Source organism: Exophiala oligosperma, assembly GCF_000835515.1.
Source record: "Exophiala oligosperma strain CBS 72588 unplaced genomic scaffold supercont1.18, whole genome shotgun sequence".
NCBI lineage: Eukaryota > Fungi > Ascomycota > Eurotiomycetes > Chaetothyriales > Herpotrichiellaceae > Exophiala > Exophiala oligosperma.
The window spans coordinates 75,817-100,869 of NW_015622835.1; the positions used below are offsets into that span (position 1 = coordinate 75,817).

At 50.6% G+C, this 25,053-nt stretch overlaps 6 protein-coding genes across 6 annotated transcripts; 4 read left to right on the forward strand and 2 right to left on the reverse strand.

Annotated features, from left to right (window-relative positions):
- Nucleotides 1-274: 274 nt before the first annotated feature.
- PV06_11028 (uncharacterized protein) lies at nt 275-2,609 on the forward strand (the record flags this gene model as incomplete). Its single annotated transcript, XM_016412635.1, has 3 exons — nt 275-347; nt 718-1,789; nt 1,856-2,609. The coding sequence occupies 3 exons, from the start codon at nt 275-277 to the stop codon at nt 2,607-2,609; spliced, it is 1,899 nt and encodes a 632-aa protein (XP_016256948.1).
- Nucleotides 2,610-4,960: 2,351 nt separating this feature from the next.
- Nucleotides 4,961-6,033, forward strand: PV06_11029 (uncharacterized protein; the record flags this gene model as incomplete). Its single annotated transcript, XM_016412636.1, has 2 exons — nt 4,961-5,200; nt 5,254-6,033. 2 exons carry the CDS (start codon nt 4,961-4,963, stop codon nt 6,031-6,033), a joined length of 1,020 nt encoding a protein of 339 aa, XP_016256949.1.
- A 370-nt stretch (nt 6,034-6,403) lies between these two features.
- On the reverse strand, nt 6,404-9,327 carry PV06_11030 (uncharacterized protein). The gene has a single exon (XM_016412637.1). The coding sequence runs from the start codon at nt 9,242-9,244 to the stop codon at nt 7,916-7,918; it is 1,329 nt and encodes a 442-aa protein (XP_016256950.1). The 5' UTR covers nt 9,245-9,327; the 3' UTR covers nt 6,404-7,915.
- Nucleotides 9,328-9,883: 556 nt separating this feature from the next.
- PV06_11031 (uncharacterized protein) lies at nt 9,884-11,764 on the reverse strand (the record flags this gene model as incomplete). Its single annotated transcript, XM_016412638.1, has 4 exons — nt 9,884-10,103; nt 10,155-10,331; nt 10,389-11,415; nt 11,479-11,764. The coding sequence occupies 4 exons, from the start codon at nt 11,762-11,764 to the stop codon at nt 9,884-9,886; spliced, it is 1,710 nt and encodes a 569-aa protein (XP_016256951.1).
- A 1,148-nt stretch (nt 11,765-12,912) lies between these two features.
- PV06_11032 (uncharacterized protein) lies at nt 12,913-15,502 on the forward strand (the record flags this gene model as incomplete). Its single annotated transcript, XM_016412639.1, has 6 exons — nt 12,913-13,026; nt 13,091-13,179; nt 13,236-14,062; nt 14,112-14,238; nt 14,282-14,620; nt 14,674-15,502. The coding sequence occupies 6 exons, from the start codon at nt 12,913-12,915 to the stop codon at nt 15,500-15,502; spliced, it is 2,325 nt and encodes a 774-aa protein (XP_016256952.1).
- A 5,261-nt stretch (nt 15,503-20,763) lies between these two features.
- PV06_11033 (uncharacterized protein) lies at nt 20,764-22,521 on the forward strand (the record flags this gene model as incomplete). The annotated part of the gene is made up of 1 exon (XM_016412640.1): nt 20,764-22,521. The coding sequence occupies one exon, from the start codon at nt 20,764-20,766 to the stop codon at nt 22,519-22,521; it is 1,758 nt and encodes a 585-aa protein (XP_016256953.1).
- Nucleotides 22,522-25,053: the final 2,532 nt, after the last annotated feature.

Here is a 25,053-nt window from a genome sequence, read left to right on the forward strand (position 1 = left end):
GTGCGCTGGGGCAGCCACACCCTCAGATGGCTCATTAGCCGTTTGGGCAACGAGAAGGGAAACTCCTGACGGCGCGAGAACCACCCTTGCCGGCCCAGTTGGCTCATGCAATGCATTACTGTAATTCAACACGTTCTGCGTCAATCCTTGACAATCAATCATTTCTACTCTCGCGCTCAGTCTGGTATGGGACCAGCATGGGACCAGCATGGGACTCTGATAATGCTATGAATAGTAGGCTTTGAAAGGGCCCTTTCGGTATTCCGACCCCATCATGGGTGGGTTTGGCGCGGGGACCCATTTGGAAGCCTTCCATTTTCGTATCAACTTGGCCCAAGTTGATAAAAGTCGGTCGATCTTCATGCCCTTTGCGAGGGTCATGATAGCCACAACTGCATTGGAATTCCCTTGCTCTTCTCCCGATTTGCAAGCAAACGCCTCACTTCGGCGTCCTCCAAGCCGAAATGAAATCTTGTGTCCGCTGATTCACAAGACGAGTCAATCTACGACCCTCTCCTAACACACCTCGAGTCCTGGACATCCTAAGACTAATGGCTCTGAGAATCCGAATAGGCTCTCTCCCACAGGCAAACCATCCGCAGTTAGATCTGTTCTTCAGCTTGGATGAGGTGAATCCCCTGTCCGCTCGTCGACCAGTTATAGAGTACTTACCCACGGGCATCGTCTAGTTCCATCTATACCTTTGTCTTTGGTTAGAATCTAACCCCAGTTACCATGATGCGATACTATCTGTGCTTCAAAGCGTGCTTGCTCAGGATTGTGCTACCAACTGTGGCCACGATCAAGAGCCAAGTTACGACTCAAACGAGCACTTAAGCACTGGGTCCCACTTTCAATTCGCCAATGGACTACCCACTCCTCCGGAGAGCGTACGAGCTCCGCATCTGGAAGGTTTTACAGCGGTGAAGTTGCCGATCGTTGAAGGCTGCCAGGGGAACCATGACCTAAAAGAATCGACCATGGCCTCGCAAGAGGCCCTGTCACAATCAGATCAAGATGAACTGCCGATAATTTTGAGTTGGATACCAACGAAGGATCAAATGTCGAAATGCTCGGACTTTGAACGGTCGAGAAAGAAGACGTGGCGGAAAACGGTGAGCTCCGGTCTCAAAGAGCCAAAATCGAACCGAGGAGTGACCCACGATGGTCTTCTGACAGCTGGGATGTTGCAAATAATTGACCGTATAGGTGAAGCCCGGGTGCTGGAAGGGCTGAGAGACACAATCACCGAGCTAAACGTAGGGTCTCAAAAAGATTGGCAAAGTTTCGACGAACGATGCAGTGAAAGGATTCCAAAACATTTGACGGATCAACCCGACTCAATACGGCAATTGTGGCTCCTGAAAGAAAAACTTGACCTCACTGAAGCCAATGAGCAGATATCTCGGCTACGGAAAAGATTAACTTTGGCAGATTTCTCCCAAGCTTACGACTTGTGCGCCTCACAATATTTGAACATGAAGAGTGGCATCCGGCGCCCACGGTCTAGACCGGGCCAACAGGATTCTAAGACGCCGGCCGGCGGCGAAGCTCGCAATTCGCAACACAAACGAGCGGCCATGGATCATTTCGTGGACCTTCTATTCCCAAACGCCTTACCAAGCGGCAAGACGAGCAAAGCGGCGCGGAGAAGAGGTGCGGTGACCAGATACGCGGCTGTCAGGAAGATCCAGAACTGGAGGGCGGCAGGGCAGCCATGGGCGAACATCTTCAAGCGCTTTGGGAAAGGAATACTCTTGCTCATACCGGACGAAGTATCAGACGAATAGTAAGTTCTCTCACATGAAGACCACCCTTCTCACTTAGAAACCCCTTACTAAAGAAAAGAGAACAGCATGCGAACCATGTCAAAGGCAGCTCTATCGGCTTTTCTGGATCGCGTTGAGCTACGACTGGCAGGCCGAGCGGACTTTTTGCATACATTGACGTCCTTAGTGGACACTTTCTACACCAGCCACGCCCTACCTCACGGCACCCTCTCGAAAGGATGTCTTCCGGGGATGTTGTACAATGCGAGAACCAGCCCTCAAGTACGGAGGACCGATTCGGATTCGCCATCCGCTTTTCTCGACACAGGCACAACATCATGGAGTTATTTCGACCAATCAAACAATGTCGACCAACATCAATGTGCAGAGTCTGGTTTTGTCTTCGACCTGCCGGTGGATGCGGATAAGATGGACCTATACGTGGGGGAGTCGTCCTCGCAATTCGCTCTAGCTCCCCATGAGACCTTTCGGGAGGCTCCTTACACCACGTTCCTGTCACATCTTGCTGGAGAGACAGATTTATCAGCTGACCTTTGTTCCGCCTTTGTGTCCGGAGATGATGATTTTCAGCTACCTCCGAATGAAGGGGCAAGCATTTTAGATGTTGATGTTGACGCATTCCTGGCAAAGTCTCCCACGGTGCCGTCCCTGACCGCAGATACGCCCAGAGCTCATCCACCATGTCGAGTATCCAGATCGGCGAATTCGTCATTTTGCGAGTATCATGACAGCGATGCGCTCTATGTTGGCATGGATTCTCCCAATGCGAACTGCAAGGACGTGTTTGACTTTCTCAATTTGTCAGAGGATGGCGACTGATTGTTTCCTCATGAAATTTCCGTCCAAAGGTTGAACATACCAGGATGAATGCAACCTGCTTTACTATTCTTAAGAGATGACACTAGCCTTTTTTTCACTGAGCCACCCACTTTACTCATTTTTCTGTGGATACACCCTCCTCCTACAGTACTTTGAACGTCTTGTTCGCAGCCTATCCGATGAGCCTGATAGATGCTTCAGTTCCCGCTGAGATCCTTTACGAAGGACTTAGTTGGTAGAGGCCACTTATCTACCGACATATCCGCAACTTGCTGCTCGGCTTCGAAGGCCTTTCAATGCTTTCTGCGTGTGTGCATCTGAGCCAGTGTTGAGTGTATGGGACGAGCAGCCGCAATACTCTGCACCACCTTTGCTTACCGATAAACAAGGCTTCCCTTAGAGGTATATCGCACCTCGGGTCCACCAGAAGGAACCCAAAACGGCTATCGAATCTTAGGCGGTAGCCTCAGAAAAGACAAAAAGCAAGTGGAGGCCTGAAGGGGCCTCACGGTTTACCCAAGTCCATGTTCGCCGAATATAACTTATACTGTCTCGGCTCTAGGGCAGCACACTGACTCTTGTACGTTCACTGTGCGATTATGCCCCTACGCTGGAAAAGCCTGCCGAAATGGTAGAAACAGAACAAGCATATCCGGTCAGGTTACAGGAAACCTTCATACTCCTACTATGGATCGACGAGAGACATTGCTAGATGGCATAACGAGACTGTCAACATCTGGTCACATCTGTTAGCAGCCGTCGTCTTCTCATGGTTTCTCGTCCGATTTCTTGCCCAATCTGGAACGTTGACTCTGGATGTAGTGGCAGTCGTCACATTCTTCGTTGGGGTCATCGTCTGCTTCACCCTGTCATTCATTCATCATCTCCTCTCCAACCATAGCCGAAAGGTCATGATTTTGACAAAGCAACTAGACCACTTCGGCATAGTGATCTTCTTCTGGAGCACAGTGGTTTCCTTTCTCTATTTCGCCTTCTATTGCGACCACCAATTACAGCTATACTACATCGGCGTTATGACGGCAGCCGCCCTGCTCACGACGATGTGTGTCTCTCGGCCAATCTTCAGGCATCCCGAAAGCCATCAAATGCGCACATTAACCTTCTTCGCCCTAGGACTGTCAGCAACCCTACCGATGATGACGCTTGTTGTTCGTTCCTGGGAAAGAAATCATTGTCACCCTGTCCTCTTGGAGTCCTACAGGAACCTGATCATCCTGAATTCCGTTGGGGGCTTTTTTTACTGTCTGCGAATTCCGGAAAGATTCTGTCGGGATGCTTTCGACGTTTTATGCTCTAGCCACCAGATCATGCACATAATGATCGTGGTAGGGGCGCTGTTGTATCGAACAGGATTACTCTCTGCCAGACTAGCTTGGCAAAGAGAGGATGCCATTGGATTATCGTGCTCAATGGGATAGCAATTTGGCGTTAGAAGAGACGTGGCCGCCGCTGTATCTAGCGGATGGCAACAAGGACCAGGCAAAGGTGGCTAGCTTCTGGTAGTCGATTGTATTTGATGATACTATTGTATGAAGGTGGCTCCGCCTCTCGTCTCAAGTTGGTGCTGAATACGTACGAAGACTGTACATCGAGCCTAGGGGATGGCAGGAAAGGTAGCTCCAGCCAAGTACGTCCTATCAAGACCTATCAGCCAGTCAATGTCAATCTGGCAAGGCTGTACTGTATTTAGCGACCGACACACAATTAGAAGCCTCCTCCTGCAGAGCCTCATCGGAGCCAGCAGTCATACTTATCGCCCTCTTTTAGCTTCGCCATTTCCAAACCTCTTTTCATCTGATTCCATGGCCACTTTGTACCACCAACACAATCGTTTGAATCCATACCCCAAAAGCCTCTACAGATACAGTACCTCTAGTTCTCTATGATTTAACCCATTCTTATTTAAGTGTACGTCTTGTTCAGCACTTCATCTCTGGAGTAGAACTTGCCCCGCCACTTTCGCTCTTTTTGAGCAGGAAACCTGTTCTTCCAGCATTTTCTTGAATGCTAACGTGACTCGTAGCGACCTCCCGTCTTGAACGTTTGGTATACAGCTCCAGATCCCATCGCTATTTTTAGGATCGCCTGAGACTGTGAGAGATGCGAGACAAGAATAGCACCTACGGAACTAGAATTGGTCCCTTCGGAACAAAATATCGCACTCGCCTAGTCTGACACGAATTGATTTATATGCCATGAAGCTCGGAAGCTGAGAGGATGTGATTAATCTCTACACCACAAGCCATCTAAAATTTTCGACATTGAAGACGATCATGTTGTCACAAACGTGTTCCACAGCTGTCTGTTTCGTCCTTTCCATATTAACCAGAATGGCGACTACAGCAGCCGTACCACTCTGTTCAGACACTATTAACGGGGCAGGTGGTGGGATTCCAGACAGAAATGAGCCTCCCATGTTGTCAGCGGAAGCGGTAAAGGAATTCCAGCTCGCCCTCTTTCTCGAGAACCTGGAATTATCCTATTTTCAAAGTGGGCTTGAAAATATCTCTACCTGGGGAACGGCGGGCTATCCAAATGACACGACCAAAATTCTCAGCAAGATTGTGGCTGTAAGTTGACCATCTTGGGTCTCTGCCTGTCTAACATTTTGTGCTTTCTACAGCAGGAGGAAGTACATGTTGCAACGATAACGAACCTGCTCAGTGGCTATGGAGCCCCTGTAATTGCTCCTTGCCAGTATTCCTTCCCGGTCTCGTCTATTGATGAATTCATCGCTCTTGGAGATATCATTACCTCACTGGGCATCAGCGCTCTTATCGGCGTGGTCCATCGAGTCTCTTACACCGATCCTTCGATTGTCAATACGGTGGCTTCGATTGTGACGGTCGAGTCCCGTCATGACGCCTTCTTCCGCCACGTGGGTGGCAGAGTCCCTGACCCAGCCCCCTTTGACACCGGGATTAGTAACATCTGGGCGTACAACTTGGCTCTCCGATTTATTGTGCCTGGGTCATGTCCAACGGAGATCCCGCTACCTATTCTGCCCCCGTTAACGGTGTCAACCCCGACTGCGGCAGAGAACAGATCCTCAGCTGCCACGGGAATAGCGTCGAGCATCGTGCCATATCAAAATTCCACAACGATCCCCGTTAACGCTGCGAACACCACCGTCACTTCGTCAGACATGGCGTTCTCTTGGGATCCGATGCAGATGCCGCTCGTCTTCGAGCAAGGGAGACAGCTGTTTGTTGGTTGGACTAATCAGCTGAATACGCCGGTGTATACGGTACTATCGATCATTGATCAAGGCAGGGGAGTTGCGGATGTACCACAGGGACTCAATGGAGCGGTGTTTGTAACGGTAACAAGTCAATTGCCTGACAATGACTATGACCTAGCCCTTGCAACCTTAGCAGGGCCGGCTGCGTTGTCACTCTCTTAAATTTACATTGAGCGACTATGTTACAATATCATCGATACGTTCCTCAAGTTCAGCTGGAAGAGTAATAGTCCCAATTGTTGATGATCTCGCTGCAGCTGGTGGAACTCTCGTCATCTCCACCGTCACTTTCATCGAAATGCCAATTGTCATCGTCAGCGAAGTCACGAGAAGGAGGGGCCCAATTACACCCATCCAAATTCCTATTCTGGTCTTTACGACAGGGAGCCATGGCCCTTTCTAATGCTATGGTCTTTACTCCGGTTTGTGAGACGCCGAGATACACTTCATGAATCCTTCATAGACTACGTCTTGCGATGGATATGACACAACTTAGGGAGGTTGTGGACATCATGACCATTGGAAGAAATCATGTCCTTGAGGATGGACTACTGGCTGAAAACCTCATACAAACTCTAATATTCCATCTTGAATATTCGCTTCTCACTCTCCTTTACCTGCTTCTAGCTCGTCTTGTTATCGAGCGACATGAGCACATTCTCCTCAACGCATTTAATTAGGCCACTCAAAAATCCCCTTGATGTCGTGATATTCCTCGTGGTACTCTGTTTAAGCTGATCGTCCTCCACTCTCTGCAACGCCATGCCCAAATGCGCGGACAAGGCATCTGAATCGTTGCAAACGTCGAAGAAGACCTTGGGATTTTTTCGTTCTGAAGGATATCCTTGAAGGTCTTTCCTTTGACAACTGAAGGATTTACCACCACTCGACGGCCATCAGCAGCTCCTTATGGCCTACCCACAATTCTCTTCAGTGGCTACTCCGAGTCAAGCTGGCCTCCCAACAACAGCGGATGACAATCATCTCCTAAGAAGTAACCTTGTACCGCAGCTACTGGTACAAACACGTTTATTCTATATCCGTCGTCGTTTGTCTCATGCAGATCACAGAATTCGATGCTGCGTAGAGATAACGAAGCCTTCATTGCTGTCAGGATTGCCGTCCACGAGCCATTTCTCACTCCGACGTCAAAGAGTGAAAGTTCCTTCAAGCTGTTTGAATGCCTTCTCAGGAAAGCTAAGAGTTCTTCCTGGCGAAAATTGTGTGAGTGAGGATCAGTGTAGTTAAGCAACACCACAAAGTATTGCTCAGAAGATGGTTTGCGTGAAGGGGACCATAAACACAACCATGAATCAACAACTTCTCCAGGCCGGTGGCATACGACAGAAAGTCTGCTAATTGGCCTATAATCCAGCCACCTTCCTCCTCACCTTCAGCTGTCAGTTCCAGCGTTCGAACGCCCCGGAAGACATTACGACAATGGCCTGAATCCAGAAGTGAGATTTCTCGGAAGGCCACTGCAGTCAACCCACTACATTCTTGATCTTCAGTCTCAGCATCTTCAATCCTAAGTTCCCGTATTCCGGTATCTGTCAGCGAAAGGACGCGGCAGACATGGAGAAATGCTCCATCACAAGCTGGTTCAGGATTCAGAAAATACTGGGAAGACAGGGGTTTGTCAAGATAGCAAAAGACATTGGGCGATATGATGACTCTCTCCACATTTGGCAGCCGGGTGAGAGCCGAACAAAGACGCGCCGTAAGCTCTCCTGAGGTTTCCATCATGGTTTGGTCTTGATAATGTTGGTTATATTGCCAAAACATCGTCTCCAGTTCTGAAGCATCCAGTCCACGTTGAGGTGAAGAATTTCTGACCCATAATGATTCATCCACTGCTTGCTGGTAGTCCAGAAATCCCATTGCCTGATATCGCGTAGAAGCATAGACAATAGTCTTATTGATCTACTGAGAATAGGATGATATGACACGGCTGTAAGCTCCGTCAAGGTGGAAGACAAAGGCGCACAAAATATTATCAGTCGGAGAGAACTTTCTTGCTCGATGCCAGACCGCTCAGACGACTTCAGTACGAAAAAGGCCGAATGCCCGCACTGTCAAGATCGATGTACCCGTAGACACCAGGATCCCCCGAACTCAACTTCGCAGTCCATGAACCCATGTCCTTCATAAAGACGTCCACATTCTCTGTTTTCGACATGTCGATGGGCTCGTGGTCTTTGCCCACTTGACGAATCTGTGATCCAGCTACAATATTAGTCAAACCAAAGTCGTCCTGGTCGATTTGTTGATCGATTGCCCCAGATACTCTGCCGTCCAACATATCTTTGGCAAGATGAAATTCCTGGCAAACGGGGCGACCAAGGCCCACGCCATCGACCGTTTTGAGTGCGTCAACCATGGCGCCAACCGTCTTGAAGCCCCCAGTGACGTATGTCTTGGTTTTCTGCAAGCCAGGCGTGATCTTATCGGCAAATTCCAAGAAGAAAGCCTCTCTCTTTTTCGAGCTCTCGCGCTTGTGCACGAATGCTAGGGCCTGATATGTTCCACCGCTCAGCTCAACGAAGTCGAACTTGGCATCCTCTAGTAGTTTACACACATCCTTCGCCTCTTCCGCCGAAAACCCGCCCTCCTGGAACTCGACCGAGTTCATCTTGATCCCAAGGATGAAATCTGAAGGCACTTTGCGGCGAATAGATGCAGCTATTTCCAGGATGATACGTGCGCGATTCTCGATAGAGCCGCCATATTGATCACTCCTCTTGTTGGTAGTCTTGGACAAGAATTGTGCCAGTAAATATCCGTGTGCTCCATGCAACTGCATTCCGTCAAAGCCGGCGTGGTGCAAATAATCAGCCGCATGGGTGAATCGTGCAACGATGTCCTTGATTTCTTCTTGTGACGCTGCATGAGGCTTCGCGAACGTCATTCCCCACAAATCCCCTTCGAGCTGTACGGCGCTGGCCGAGACTGGATTGCCGTTGATCGTGTCGGCCACTTGTCTTCCTGGATGGCTGACTTGCCCGGTGATCAGACTTCCGTGAGATTTGGCCTGGCGAGCGAGTTCCTTGAAGGCGTCAAATCGCTCGCCATGAAACGTTGCGCCTGGTGGAATAATGGCATTTCCTGGCGCTTCCAATTGATCATAGTCGAGCATGATATTTCCGGTCAAGATATGCCCGATCCCACCCTCTCCCCACCGTTTGTAGACGTTGATCAGGTTTTCTGAGGGGATCCCGCGCTGTTCCTTTGCACTGGCGTCCCAGGACGATAGACGCTCTGTCATGGCGCCCTTCAAAAATCGATTTGGCGCTGTTCTGCCGCTAAATACAAACGTCAACGGCTCGCCAAGAGCCGAGGCGTCCTGAGAACTGGATTCGAACCGCCGAGACATTGCCTGCTGATTGTCGACGTTGGAAAGGTGTGAGGGAAGATGGGAGGATGAGTATGAAAACGAAGCCACTAATGAGAGAGAAGTAGTTCAAGAGGTAGAAGCCATAAGTATCTTTGTTGAAGTGTCCGTGAGTGGATTTTTGTGCAGGTATGATGACAAATTCGGGTTCATCGGAACTCGGGTCCACTGCCGAAATGGAAGCGATGGGGCTCATTGACCAAGATCCAGCCCTCGGGCCGGCCTGTGGAGCTCCAAGGGCGACGCGGGGAGCGTTAGGCTGAGCTATCAGTAACCAATTCCATAAGATCATGCCTCCATGGCCCAATATCCACGAGGCTTGAAGGGTGGCAGTTGTCGACCATTGCCCAAGCATCGGCACCTCGGGCCGAGAGATCTACGTTCTAAGGCACTTGAGAAGCCTGCTGTTGACGAAACTGGCGCCAATGAGACGGGAGCTTCAAGCCTGGAACGTTTAGCTGGATGATCTCAAGTGCTGGCCTCGGAACTTCAGGCTTCGAGTGAGACCCCCAGGCCCATTCCCATATCTATCATTTGGATGGCATGCTGCAATAAATTTGTCTCGGTGTGGCTTGGTCTAGGATGGTTACTTGTCGCACTTTGATGCTGAATCCATGAGACTTACAAACCAGAAGAGAGCTTTCCAAGGCTATCAATAGTCTGTTCAATGGTCCTGAAAAGATGAACCACATGCCTCACTCCTGGAAAACGTTGCTCAAGTTTCTCCAACAATGTTTGAAGCTCCTGCAACCGAGTCCATGAGAATTGAGCCAACTGATCGTGTCGGTGGATATAGGCTTCTGCGGCGTAGACAGTCATGGGCAAGATCAAATAAGCGGGCCTGCAATCGAGTCAGATACTGCAGCCTGTCGACGGAACGTGGCCACCGTACGCTAATGGTGGAATATCCGTAGCTTTGACGGTATATGCAAGCCGTTGGCCGTAGCTCGCCACCGCCAGGGATGCTTCTTTAGCTTTTCCAATGGCTAAAGAGCCAAGGTACCAGTTTGTTAGAGGGTCAGGGTTGACCTCTCTTAGTATTCGAATATAGCACCCTGCTTTGGCCGACCTACCAAACACCATGATTAGGCTGATGCTCGACCCTTACTGTGAACAAGGGGCTTACTCGGCTATGATACGGAGGGTCAAGAAAGACGCTCGGAGCTGGCTAGAGACTGTATGAAGGGCATAGCCCGACATGATCAGGTCGAACGAGTCGCACCATTCCTGAAGTTTTAGATCAATGTCCATCACTGGCTTGAGTTTGCGATGAACTGGGTCCTTTTCGATTCCCCTCCAAGGATCCCAGCGAGTTGTGTTGGGTCCAAGTCGGAGGATATCCTCTATGACGACGGATAGTTTGCAAAGTGATAGGAACACCTCTACGGCCAAGAGCATGTCCCTGTGACAATCTTGGGCCTGTGATGATGTAGGCTCCGGAGTGGAAAAATCCTCCATTGACGGAGCAAAGTCCGGTTGCAAGTCCCGCAGTCTATAGGGACGGCGAAGCGCTAGTGCGCTGATTCGATTCCGAACAATACAGCACCACCACAATATGCGATGATGAGGACTCTCCCCGTTAGGGATGCCGGCTTTATAAGCGTGCCGTAATGCCTCGTCCAGCCAGTAGTCGTTGACTTCGAAAGAAGCGTCGTAGGGACTCCACGTCGTTAGTAGAAGTGTGACTTGCACAAGTTCTATGCTGCCTTCGTGCTTCGAAGCAAGTCGCACGTAAGATTGACGGACCTGCTCAAACATCTCTGCCTGTCCTTCCAGGATTGTGTAGAAAGGACTCGCCTCAAGCTCTCTTACGTTGAGATGTGCGAAAGCGGCGAACATCATGCCCTCTAGGGTCAATCGCTGAAGTTCAGTATACATGTCCAGATCGTACTTTTTGTTATACCACTCGAAAAATACTTTTTTGCAGATGACCGGTAGGAGAGTGTGCACAACCCGAAAGAAGACCATGACCAAGCGATGTCGCAGACTGTGCGACAGACGACCGAACGTTTCTGGGTGCGGCCTCGCAGTTGTTCCGTAGTTTTTATTGGACACACTCAAGCTTGATCGTTCATTTTCGGAGCTAGTAGGATTTCTGAGGCTCCTGGCCAAATCGAGCAACCTGGGCGTAGAGGACTGTCTGTCGAGTGCAGCTAAAGCAGACGTAAGCCTTGTTCGACGCTTTCAACCAGGAAGGAACTTTGGTTGGTACATACTGGAGTGCAAAAGTACATCAATTGCTTCAGGATTGACTGCTCCGGCCGTGGCATGCAACAAGTCATGCCCGTCGTCTGTATTCCGCTCGGCGGCGCTAGATCTCTGGCTAGGCGATGGGGTCCAAGCCAACCCATCGTACGCTCCCGATTCCTCAAGGTCCGGCAGCGCGGCAAGACTGGGTGAAAAGAAGCGCCAGCTGTCGAATCTGTCGTGAACATCAGACTCTTCCAAATCGAGGAGCATATCCGCCCAGACATCGTCTCCGTATTGTGACTGCCAGTCCATGTCGACTGACATCATTTGCAAATGTCGGGCCTGTGGAAAAGATTGTTCTTGAAGCTTAGAAGGTGTGCTAAATCCGCGCACACGTGCACGCCAGCTCCGAGACCTTCTTCACGCGTCGAGGGAGGAGATCATCGAGGTTTACTTTAATTCGCCCTGATAATCGGTGTCCGGGGGACTTCATTTGCTAGTGTCAAACAACCTCAACGTCAAATCTCGCCGATATCGCCAGGTTTACCAACCTGATTCTGTTCCAGGTCAAAGTCTCTTGGACAAAGCACGGGTTGAGATTGAACATTAGTGCTCGTTGGAAGTGGTTTGCGCTGGCCCGGTGGTTGAGGTTGAATTAGCACTTCCGGGGCACTTCCCGGGAGTGAGGGGACGTCAGCGAGGAGATGCACAGATGATGCAGAATCTAAACTCTATTGAGCCGAAGCTTTCTTCGAGGTAGTAAGCGAGCGAGTGATAAGTATCAGTCCATTTCCGCTTCGGCGTCCGACGGCCGAGGCACAAACGTGGAGGTAGACACCAAAAGTCAGGGCTAACCTATGCGCCACTGATGAGCCCAAACACTGCCTCCCTGTCAGTATGCTATCCCTGACGCTACCAGCGTCCAATGTAGATGTTGCAAGGCAGGCTGATTGTTACCAGAATAATTTTCATTTCGGATTCTCAGTGTGATCCATCAGAGTGGGGTTATCAGAGCGGGCACTCGTGAGTTGTCACGGCCGAGAAATGTGGCAGCAACTTACTCATTCAAAGAACTAGAGATGACAGCCGGTTTATTCCTCTATGGCCCCTCACGCTCGTAGATGTTGTCAACAGGGAACGACTTGATTTCTCGTTGGCCAACCCTGCTACTTGATCCTTTGTTCCTTGCTCATCGCAAAGGTGAAAGCATATCGAGTCCCGAGATCAGACACAAACCTGCCACTCCATGTTCATCTGCCTCTTAAACAAATCAACCCCAGATCTACTGTATGCTCGTCCTAGACAAGTACGGTCTGTCTTACGATCTTGCCGACACTTTATCAGACTGTTGTCCTTTGAACAGCAAGTGACTTTCGCCAGGAGTGGAAAGAGTCTACCCAAGTCCTAGAAACTTAGTTTCTTCGATAACCACCCACAACTCTCTGACACTGAGGGTTGCAATGGCCAACCCCAAGCTTAGAGCGCCCAAGGAGAAGGGAGGTGACGAAAGTCTCGATATAGAGAGAAGTCGGGCTTCTGTCGCTTGTGTTACGTGTCGTCGGAGGAGGACGAAGGTAAGTATGGAACAGTCCACGCTCTCGTGGGCATTCGTCGAAGCTATGTGTCTGATCTGCATAGTGCAAAATTACACAAGGGGAGTATGCATGTCAGTACTGCCGTTCGATCGGTTCGCAGTGTGTCTTCAAAGCTTCCGAGGAAAAGAAAAGGTTCGAATTTGAAATTCTCTGAACTGTGCGGATGTGTGTCTAATGAGTTTCGTTAGAATTGGCTCGAGTGCGTATATGGAAGTCCTTGACCGCAGGCTCGAAAACCTTGAGATCTTGTTGAGGGGATGGCAACCCGCTGCTTCCCAGAACCACCTGGTGCCTACGGTTGACGAAGCTGACTGCGCGTCTTCTTCACGGTCGGAGGAGTCTCAGCATGGCTCACCTCTGCGTCACCTTAGCCATCAAAATTCGGGAGCCATATTATCAATCTCCTGTAATTCTCGCAATGAGGAGGAAAAAGATGCTCAGCATTCGGCGCCAGCCTCCATCGAGGATAATAGATCAGTGCATGGGAAGGTCAACAATCTGCTTTCCACGGCGGGACAACTTCGATTTTACAAAGGATCATGGCGATATTTCGGTGCTACAACCAATTTGCATGTCTTCCACGATGAAGAAGATGATTTGGTAACTCCGGCCTCCCAAGCGGTTGAACAAAAGGCAACGCGCATGATCTCTTTGCTCTCGCTGGATACACATAATTATCTCCTCAACTTGTTCTGGAATTGCTACAACGCCATCATCGAGGTTGTTCCCCAGACGCCCTTCCTCGAGGGATATCGGCGAGGCCCGAGCGAGCACTATTCTATCTTCTTACACATAGCAATCTTGGCTATGGGAGTGAGGTTCGCAGACAAATCAAGATCCGATATCAGCGTCTTGATGATTTCAAAATACGAATCCACTTTCCAGGTCATGGCTAAGCAGCTCTTCGAGCCGGCAATCAAGGTTGGCGGGCTGGCCTCGCTTCAGGCGAGCTTACTGATGACAGATTTGGAGAACGGCAGCGGCAAAGATGTCCTTGCGTGGCTTTATGGAGGTCGTCTTGATTGCGCTCTCACACTGTGCAATTTCTTGCTAATACTCCCTAGGAATGACGTGTCGCCTTTTCTTCGACCTTGGCCTGAATCTTGACAGCATATCACTTGGAGTGCTTGATAAAGGCGTTGAGGTCCGCCGCAAAGTTGCGTTGGCATCTCTGATCATGGACAAGTATGAGTTTCGAGAGATCCCATACCTAAATTAGTGACAATGGCTCTAGGTTTTGGGCTTTATTTCTGGGCAGGCCTACTAGTATCAAAAGCGCGGATTTAGAAACCCTCAGTCTGGCCCGAAGCTTTGCTATGCTTCCTCAGAAACACAACGAAATCGCAATTGCAACAAACGGTCTCATCAATGAGCACCTATCCGAGCTCATGGACATAGTCGGATCCATCGCTGACAGCAACGCCCGACGAACTCGTGATGTCGATAGTTCAACGTATGCCACTATGGCATTCCTGGAAGGGCAACTAAGTCGATGGCACGCAGACCTCCCAGCTTGCTTGCTATGGAATCCAACAAACGTACGGGTGGCGTCGCGAAGCTTTTTCATTATGCAGTAAGGCGCTGGCCGACATAATCTCACTCTACAACATTGCTAACCAAGTCCAGCCAGCAGTATCATTCAGCGTTGGTTCTTCTTTACCGTCCATTTGTCAACTCCAAATCTGTTAGAGCACTTGGGACCCGGCACGACCCTCTGTCATTGCTCCTCGAGCATGGCGTGTGTATCGCCCAAGCCTTTGTTCAGTCAGCACATCAATACAATATCCAGCAAAGCTTCATCTCGTCATTGCAACATGCAGGAACTGCTATCAGCGCTTTCATCACGACCTTAGTCTACCTTGAGGACCGCAAGAAGAGATATTCCGCAATGAGATATCTGCTTTTCATGTCTACTATGCTGGAGGAACTGTCGCATACATACCAACATGCCTTACACATGCACCGTTTAGTCCTCGAGGTGTCTCAACAAAGGGAGTGGATCAACGAATACCAAAGTCTTGACGCAGAGTTCAATCAAGACTTCGAAGACCTGCGGCATTTCACTGTCAAACTAGGAAGCCCTACCTCTGAAAACACCCAGCCTGGCCCAATGAACAAGCGCCGAAAGCTCAATTCGCCGAATCTATCAGGCGTTGACGATGGCACCATCGATGACTCTACCAATTCGAATACTTTCTGTACGACTTGGGCAACTGCTTCCTCTCGAGTGTCCCATGTTCAACGACTGTCCGGGAGCGCTGGTCAAGAGAGTCTAAAGCCAGCTCGTGAAAGTTGTTCGCCGGATGAAAGATGTGACAAGAATGGGAAGACATCGGAATGTTTCCTTGCTGAATCATTTGACATATCTACTGAGGACTGGGAAAATCTTCCAATTCTCCCTCTGCCGGTGGACACACGGGGATATGACTTCTCTTTCGAATATCCGACGTCATGACTAGCATAACCTGTGAAGTTGACAAGCATGAGGAGAGTGAGTCTTATTGAGGCCCACAAGATCAACCGAGTCGTACGTACAGCGAGACCGCAGCTATATCGGTGTCTTACTAACACATCAATCAATAGTCAAATATGAGGGTGAATACCTTACATAGGCTTAAAATGCTGCGTTGGCTGCTTCGTGGTAGTTCACTGGATTGTACCACCGATCAATATTGGGTCGTCTCATTTTGGCAGGATCGAGTATAGACACTTGGAGGCTTTCATTTAAGCTCCCAATAGTCACTACATATGCGATTCTCACTTCGATTCTCACCAAGTAGGTTTTCCTCACGTCCCGTGCTATCGGAAGAAGTCTGAGAGAAAGGTGTTTTGAGGAGAGGGAGGCATTTCCCGGTAACAATTGTTCAGGTACATATGATATAGCCTTAACTTGTTCCAAGGATTCCATAGGTATCGAGTGGGAACCTGACTTTGCGGAAAGTCACTTGATAGTGTGAAATCAACAACACTCTGGCGCTGATCAGATGTATACGTACGACTTCCCACACGGTGCCTTTGCCCTCCTCCTTTCGTGTAAATTTCGAAGACCACCCGCAAGGTCAAACCGCGTTGCATTCACCTATTCATTTTCCAACGCCTTTTCATCCTGGGGCCGGTGGATCTCCGTGGCCACATATTGTGCCTTGGACTGATCGATCCCTGGGGTGAACCAAACCAGAACCAGGGTCAATCCGGTGAAACTCAGAGTACTGAGGAAAACGGTTCGATAGGCGTCGGCACAAGCCACACGGTACGCGGCTTGAATAGCCCCTGCCGCATGTGCATTCAACCCGACTGTGCTCTTCGGACCGGTTAGCGGAAGGCCGTTGTTCAAGGTCGTGATGACTGTGGTGAAGCTAGACGACGGAAGATGGGCGTCTACCAGGACGGGCACGACGTTGGACGAAATGGTACTGCTCAATCGATTGTTCAGGATGGTGTTGTAGACCACGGTCCCGACCGCGACGCTGAAGGCGCGGATCGTTCCGCTTAATCCACCAGCTGTACCAATCTCCTCCTGTGTACGGAGGGGAAAAGTGTTGAGGGCGATACCGACGCCTTCGGCCATACCGATTGCCAGGATCCCGGGCACCATCAGGCCGATTGTGAGGTGGCGATTGAGAGGATTGGTCGCCACGGCAGCGAGGAGAGGACTACCACAGAAAAGAGCACCAATCAGGATTGGTTTGGGAGGCACCCAGTTGGCAATGAAGGTGCCCGAGATCTGGCCAAAGACAAAACACATGAGAGTGAGTCCAGAGAGAAAAGCCTAGCACGGAATGTCAGTGGACTACTCCCCTCGAGCAGATGAATGCCACCTACCACGTAATCCGGATGCAAACCGGAATACAGTCGGTTCACCGCCTGGGGCCAAATCAGCCTGTGGAGGCGGTCAGTGAGTGCTGTACACGTCTCGAAAACTGCGCAAACATGTACTCACGTAAAAGCAAAATACCCTATGGCGCTGATGCCTGTGATCCATGCCGTGGCCTGGAAAGGGGTGTTCGTGAAGAAATGCAGAGGTAGATATGGCTCGGAGAACTTGTGGCAGAGGAAGACCTCGTACAACCCAAACGAGACCAAACCGACGAACCCTCCTACCAAAGCCCCTATGACATGAGCACTCTTCCATGGGTATAGCACGCCGCCTGCAACATTCGTCAGCCTGCATGTCCAGCCATGACGATGGATTTCCAGTCCGTACGTACCCCATTGCATGCCCATGATTAGCATCAGCAGTCCCAGCGAGAACAACACAAGGCCAACGTAGTCAAAGTCTGCCATGATTTTTCTCAGTGCCTTGGTCCTGTACAGCATTTTGAATGTGGGCGGGTGATAGAAAAAATAGTAGCACAGCGTGGACACAGCATTCACCCCGATCATCCAGTAGAAGCAGCCACGCCAGTGGGACGAAGTGGTGTTCTGCATCTTGATCGCGACCAACACCGAAAACGGATTCTGCGCCGACAGACCGATTAGTACATGGTGACGGAAGTATAGATGTAGAGAGAGGGACGGGAAGGGAAAGGGAAAAGAGTTGGCAATGACATACTCCTGGAATCGACACGATGTATATCCCCGTGGATGCTATGAAACGCCTTCTCATAGGCACCGTTTCCGCCAGCACCCACCAAAAGTTGATTTGGAAACCGGCCGCGACTCCCTGGATCGTTTCGGCCGCAATGACTTGACCGATACTTTGCGCCGAGCCTCCCAGGATACACCCAAGTGTGGCGAGCGCTGATCCGAAGATGAGGCACCAGCGTCGGCCAAATATATCCGACAGCCTTCCACACACGTTGAAAAACATGGTTTGAGAGACCAAATATCCTGTGGCGATCCAGGGGGCATTGAGAGATGGGCCTATAGAGCGTCAGTCAGAGATGATCTTGGGGTATAGATTTACTTGTCCACGCCAAAGACGAACCCAATTCATTGTTGATGGCAGGAATGAGAGGCGCAATCAGATTGAACCCTGCAACCGCTCCGAGGAAACCAAAAGACACGGCCTGTGAGGAGGTCAGCTCGCCAGATTCATTTGGCAGGGACACTGCGATACGGACAACAAAAGTGCCTATGAACCGCACACTCCGGTAATACCCTGGAGGCATCTCAGATAGTTCGCGACCCAGTGCCCCAGGGCGCCTCTCGGTCTGATGAGAATCATCTTGAGCCTTCTCACTGTGCGCCTCTTCGATGTCATGACCGGGTGTTGTGGCCGCAAGGGTCTCCAATTGGACGTCACGGATATCTGCATCCTTTCTCTCGCTCATGATTGTACGACAATTTTGGTGGGTCGAATTCGACAGACCTGTAAAGGGTGGAGATCGCAAAGTTCTGGGGTATCTCAGTTACCGGAGAAGGAAACGCTTTTATGATCAATCGCATCCAGCGCCCCCGGATTCCAGACCAAAGATCAATTGTGGCAACTGTCGGGCCGCTGTAATTTCTGAAGTTGGCATTTAGGGCCGACTCGTTCCGTCGATACGTGATCTTTCCATTCGAGCGCGAGTCTGACCAGGAAGCCAGTCCCGAGTCGGTTGAGCGTGAGCTTCGGCGTTAACGGGCTTATCGGACCGGGCTTCCTGGGGAGGCGACCTTACATGCAGTCATCTGCGTATATAGATGACATCTCAGAAGAGCATGATCAATCCGAGCCAGGAATAGTTCACACGGGTCATGAGTTCATGGCTCATTCATCTGGATGACTTCACAGTATCTATAGACGGATGAACGCCTGGGAATTAGACTGGGGAGTCGAATCTAGCAGTATTGGGGAGAGTTGAACATTGACCAACTTCCAAGGCTGAGGGGGGAGAAATCACTAACCCTCCAGATCCCTTCTTCATGCAAGGAATCTCTCACAATGTGATAAGAGTCAAGAGTTGAATGATGTCTTGTGTCTATGCATTACGAAGCGGGGGGAAGGACTTGTGTGTTATTCTGTTCTGTCCATGTCATTTATAAACTAGTCTCGCGCACTTGATGGCGGTACAACCAACATCTCAAGCTTCGACTTCCTAAGGAAATTTAGCTGAACCCAGACCAGTCACCCGAATGTGGTCTGGCGTCACGAGAGAGATCGTAGAGCCTTTCTTGGTTGAGATTACTGTGCTGACATCCTATTTCTCCTGTCGACGTGCAGTTGGTGGCAGCTTGGCTGCTTTGAAGTTTTGAGGCCAGTAGTTTGCCGCCGCCATGCCCTCGAGAGCAAGACCGTAGGGGAGAGCTGAGTTTATCTGCTCCTTGATTACCGAAGAGAAGGTGCGTCGAGTCAGGCGCCGTGTCAGTTCCGGTATCTCCAGCAACTGGCGTGCCAACTCATGTGCACGTTTCAGGAGATTCTCCCTGGGAACGATCTCATTCACCAGCCCCAAGTCTTTTGCCTGTTGTGCGTCGAGGACCTGACCAGTGTACATGAGATACCGGGCACGATTCATGCCAATAAGCATAGGCCAAATCACCTGCACTCCGTCACCTGGGACCACGCCGTTGGCGAAATGTGGCTGGTCAGCGAATGCCGCGGTTGGAGAGGCTAGGACAATGTCGCAGAGCAGGGCTTGTTCGGCATGAATGGTCGCGGGCCCATTGACAGCTGCAATCACTGGGACGTCGATGTCAAGATGATTGTGGATGAGTCGAATTGCAAAGGGGAGGACATAAGTGCCCCAATACTCGGTTTTCAACGTGTCGCTGCCTCCCAAGTCTTCGTAGTGGATGAAGGTGTTGCCTTGCCCGGTCAAAATGATAATTTTGTTATCCGTATCTTAGCTGATGTCCCTATACATTTTTCCCAAGGAATCATCCGGCTTCATTCCCCAAACGAGTTCCTTGCCATCGGTGTGAAGTGTGACCGTTAGAATTCCATCGGTCGTTCGCTCAAGTCGAAAGTTTTCGTACCGGTCTTTATATTCGTCGAGCTTCGCCATGAGTGAACTCTTTCAGCGTGAGTATATGGCTGTTCCCTGTAGGTAGTCATCAATCGAAAAGCGTGATATCAGTTTACCGCCGCTCAACAAGGAACTGGAACAGCATGTCGGCCGTAAATCATGTTTCTATTCTTGAGACTTACATTGGAGCATTCGGGGATCGGGTTCTGTCTGCCGAAACCAAAAGATCAAGTATCATGAAACTCATCGGCAGCGAAGGGGCGATAGGCTATATTCTCAGCCATGAAGCTGTTGCCGGAACTCTAGATTTTCGGTACAGTTCGGAATCATTTGTGCCTGGACGGAAGTCATCGGCGCTGATCTGAGCCATTATGGCGCAGAGCGCTGGAGGGCGTGAGAGCCAGACGGTCATGAAACGAGGATACATCACTGCATGGCCATCGCCAGTCTTTCGACTTCATCTTGGTGCTCTTCAACTCCAAAATCGTCAAGTAGTGACCGGCGTAGGACTCTAGCCGTGCTGGTCCAAAGCTGCAGACCTGAAGATAAATAGAAATGTCTATGCTCTGAAGCTGACTTGGCAGGAATTGGACGCCATGGATCGCCTCTGAATTCCAGGTGATCGCCGTGCCATGGTTCTTGAATGACCCTTGTCCATGACTTCTCGGCATTCCTCGCTCCTATCTCCATCCGTGTCGGACTATCGGGTTGTCGCAGCCGAACGCTCTGTTTGCGACATTGTAGATACAAAGACAGGGATTCAAGGTGTCAGCTCTGAGAATATCACCTATGTCAAGTCAGACTTGAAGCAACGGAAGATTATATTATGACTTCTGGAGCTCGAAAGGCCGAGTTGGTTGTCGTCAATATGAGGGAGTTGTGGGATATCCCGATACCGATGGACGATGGTGCAGAGTTGCGTGCCAATGTCTATCTCCCCCCCGAGGAAGGGAGACACCCGGTAGTCATGTCAATCACAGCGTACGGAAAGGACCTGCCCTTCTGCCAAGGCTACGCCGATGCTTGGAATGTTGTAATCAAGACCTCCCCAGATGCCGGTCAAAATACTTCTGCCAAGTACTTTTCATTCGAGGCGCCGGACCCAGAGAAGTGGATCACTCACGGCTACGCGATTGTTATCATCGACACACGCGGCACCGGCAGGACCCCCGGTGTGGTGGATGCCTTGTCTGCTCGCGAAGGCGACGATTTTGCCACGGCCGTCGACTGGGTGGGCGAGCAACCGTGGTGCAACGGCAATGTTGGTCTCTTGGGAATGTCCTATCTGGGCTTCACCCAGTGGCTTTGCGCCAGCCGTCAACCAAAGCACCTAAAGGCGATCCTACCGTGGCAAGCGAGTGACGACTACCTCCGTTCGGTCGGATATCATGGCGGCGTCCCCTGTGCATTTTTCAAGTCCTGGACCACTGATTTGGTCAAGACAGTTCAATACGGTCTCGGAACCCAAGGCATGACGAACAAATTTACCGGCCAGGCGGTGAGCGGCGATGAACAACTGTCGGAGGAGGAGCGCAATGCCAATCTTATCGACATCTACCCGCAGTTCATGCAGCACCCTCTCGATGATGAATGCTATGTGGACCGGCGTGCACACTGGCATCGGATCAAAGTGCCAATGCTGTCTGTTACGTCGTGGGCGGCGCTGGGCACTCATCTACGTGGTAACGTGGAGGGCTTCATGAACGCTGCGTCAACTGACAAGTGGCTGTGTATTCGCCAGGAGCAGGGAGTGTTTGCCACGCTTTACAATGACGAAGGGGTCGAGCTGCAGCGAAGATTTTTTGACCACACTCTCAAGGGCATCGGTGATTTTGCGCAGACCCAGTCCAAGGTCGAGCTCGCCGTCCGCAATCCCGATGATCAGATTATAGAGATTCGCAAAGCATCCGAATGGCCACTCCCAGAAACTCGCTGGATCACCCTCTATCTAAATCCGAGTGACTCGACCATGGGGGAGAGATTCCCGTCCAAAGAGACCGCGGCGACCTATCGAGGGTTCAGTAAGGGTATCACCATGCTCACCGAGCCGTTCGCCCACCCCACAGAGATCATTGGTCCGCTCGCAGCGAAGCTCTGGGCATCAGCCTCCACGTCAGATGCGGACTTGTTCCTATCCGTTCGCATATTTGACGAGAAAGGCACGGAAAAGCTCTTCAAGGGCGTACCCGATCCTCGAATTCCACTGAGCCAAGGGTGGCTGCGAGCCTCGAAGCGCGAGCTCGACAAGGACCGCTCACTGCCCTATCGGCCATTCTTGACGCATAAGAGTATCCAGCCGCTCGTACCCGGCGGAGTTTACGGGCTGGACATCGAAATCTGGCCGGCATGTGTGGCCCTACCTGCCGGCTACCGCCTTGGGCTCACTGTACAGGGTCAGGATTTCGAGCACGACCAACAACCGACTGAGTGGACGAAGACTGGAGTGATGATGCGAGGCTCCGGGAACGCGCTCCACAACGACCCGGAGCACCGGCCTGCCGAGGTGTATGATAACGAGGTCACTATCTATAGCGGACCTGACCGGATATCATCCCTCCTCGTGCCCATGATTCGGAAAAAATAGAATCAAAGTGTACTGTACATACAAGGTGGCAGGCTTTCCTTGACTGACTACATACCTCTACGCGGGCGTGACTACATACCTCTACGCGGCGGTGGTTTTGGTTTTGTCGACTAGAAGGAGACGCCGACCCAAGCCCGATTCCCAGTGAAAATGCAATAGGCCGATCTCAGAGGATGCTGAAAGCCGTTAAGGATACTGAATAAGGCGTGTAAGAAGGGGGGGCGTCGCGTTCTGGTCGGTGGCGTTACGTTGTCCTCATTCTTTGGAGTCAACAGCCTCTGCGGGACCCAATACTCTCGTAGACAGCTTCCGGTTTCTTCGATCACCGAGAATCCTCGCACCAGGCTCTGGCGGTCGACGCCTTGCTGCTGTTGATGGCAGCCGTAGTTTTGTTTCTGCAATCGCCTGTTCCACCCTCGGCTCAAACGACCAGTGGCAAATTAGTCTTCAGCCACTTAACTACTTACGGCAATACTCAGCGAAAAGAAGCTGATGACGACAAGTAATCTCGGAGGCTGCCCTCCGCGACGGAGTCGAGGTCCTCGTCTCCGCATCACACAAGGGCGGATAAGATGGCTGGAGGAAGTAATCAATAAGCTATGTATACCCAGCCGACCCTTCACCACCTAGCTGTACAGTAGTGAAGTCGGAAATCCCACCGGCTCCAAAGATTCCGGTGTTTTGCAAAACTCCCCCCTGTAAAGTCAGCTGGATGGCTGAAAGCCCCGGACGACTCCGTCTGTCTGCTGAGGCACTATATTTTACAGATCGATTTGGAGTACAGTCGTCTCATCAATCCCACTCCTTTATCTCATTTATTGGAGTCCTTACCATTTCGCAATCGCATCATGTCCCAGCTCCGCTCAGCAGCACATAAAGAGCGTAATGATCAATTAAGAAACCTGTTCGATTCATTAGAGTCAGCCAAGGGCCTGCCCTCAACCAGTGAGACGGTAGCTACTGGAGCAAGGGCGGCGAATGTGGCACATTGTGTTGAAGATATCCCAAACAGCAAAGGGGCGAAATTACACTATCTGGGAGATCCGCACTTGAAAAAAGTGCTGCTTTACTTGCATGGTCGGTAGTCTATCACTGTGATTTCTAGTGAGACCAGAATCTTTATCTAACATATGTACCAGGCGGTGGATATGCGGTGCCTTGTATTGAAGGTCACGTAGAGTTCGTCCTGCAGTCTGTAGACAACGTCTTCCAGAACACAGGAGAAAAGGTTGCAGTTGCATTCCTAGAGTACAGTATGTATTGCAGGTGGAAAATATGTACAGGTCAAGTTGTGTTCGGTGTGCTGATGTCTGAAACGTGTCACATAGCGCTTTCACACCTTGAGAAGTATCCTGTCCAGATCTTGCAGGCGACTGAAGGCTTGCGACACATCCTCGGGACAGGAATCAACCCTTCTGATGTAAGTCGCTGAGGCTGACCTTCGCTACTCTCCTTTCCCCAGGCGGTCGTGTACTAACCGAAGATCTCAAGGTTGTTATTGGAGGAGACTCCGCCGGGGGAAATCTCTCTCTGGGGCTGGTCTCTCACATACTACACCCATTGGAGGGACTGACTCCCTTGCATCTCACCCAACCTCTGGCCGGTGTGCTCCTGATATCTCCATGGGTCTGCTTCGACCAGGACGCCAAATCGTACAAGGATAATGTGGATTTCGACATCTGCACGCCCGAACTCTCGAGGTGGATGGCAGATGCTTATGGCCTCCCGGCAAAACGTAATGGTTGGTCGGACCCATATCTTGCGGACGCATCGTGGTGGAAAGGCTTCCCTGCCAAAAAGGTTTTGAATCTGTTCGGCGAGCTTGAATTGTTCAGAGATCATGTGGCAGCACTGGGAGACACGCTCTCCAGGGCGGGTGTGAATGCCAAGAATGTCGAGTGTCCTTTGCACGTCCATATAGAGTGCATCCTAGACGTTCAATCAGGGCTCGAGACTGGTGTGGTGGCCACTGAGATTTGGGATTGGCTGCCCGAAGTATTCGAATAACAGAGGTGATGAATGTCCGGCTCGGCCAGCAACACCATTTTATTGATAGCCACTCCTTTTCAGAACTAAAGAGCAGATATCAAGAGCGGATAGCGTCTACTGAATCTTTCAAACATGGTGTTGTATGTGCCACCATACGTTACCTCTCACTGAAGGGTGCGACTACGTCCATCGGCATTGTGTGGTACGCCAACAACTCACGGAGGGCGAATCGGCTGAGAGATCCTCCATTCAAACGACTGATTAACAAGGCCGTGTCCAGGAACCTGATTGGGTGGTCATCCCTTCCAACGTCAACCGTGGTCGCTAGTGTCAGTCTTTAATACCAAGTCGGTTGCAACCTTCGTCGCAATATTGTCACCCTGGCTGCTGCTCTGGTCGTTTCATCAAACCATCAAAAGTAATAGTCGCTGAACTTTAGGGTAAGGTTAGAATTTTCGATACATTATCTCGAGAATCGACGTATATTTCTAACTGTCTGGGCATCAAATTTATTAAGCTTGTTTCAATACTGTCACGTGCGAA

Coding starts and splice junctions, on each gene's coding strand:
- PV06_11030 (XM_016412637.1), bottom strand. CDS start 9,244: ATGTCTCGGCGGTTCGAATCCAGTTCTCAGGACGCCTCGGCTCTTGGC.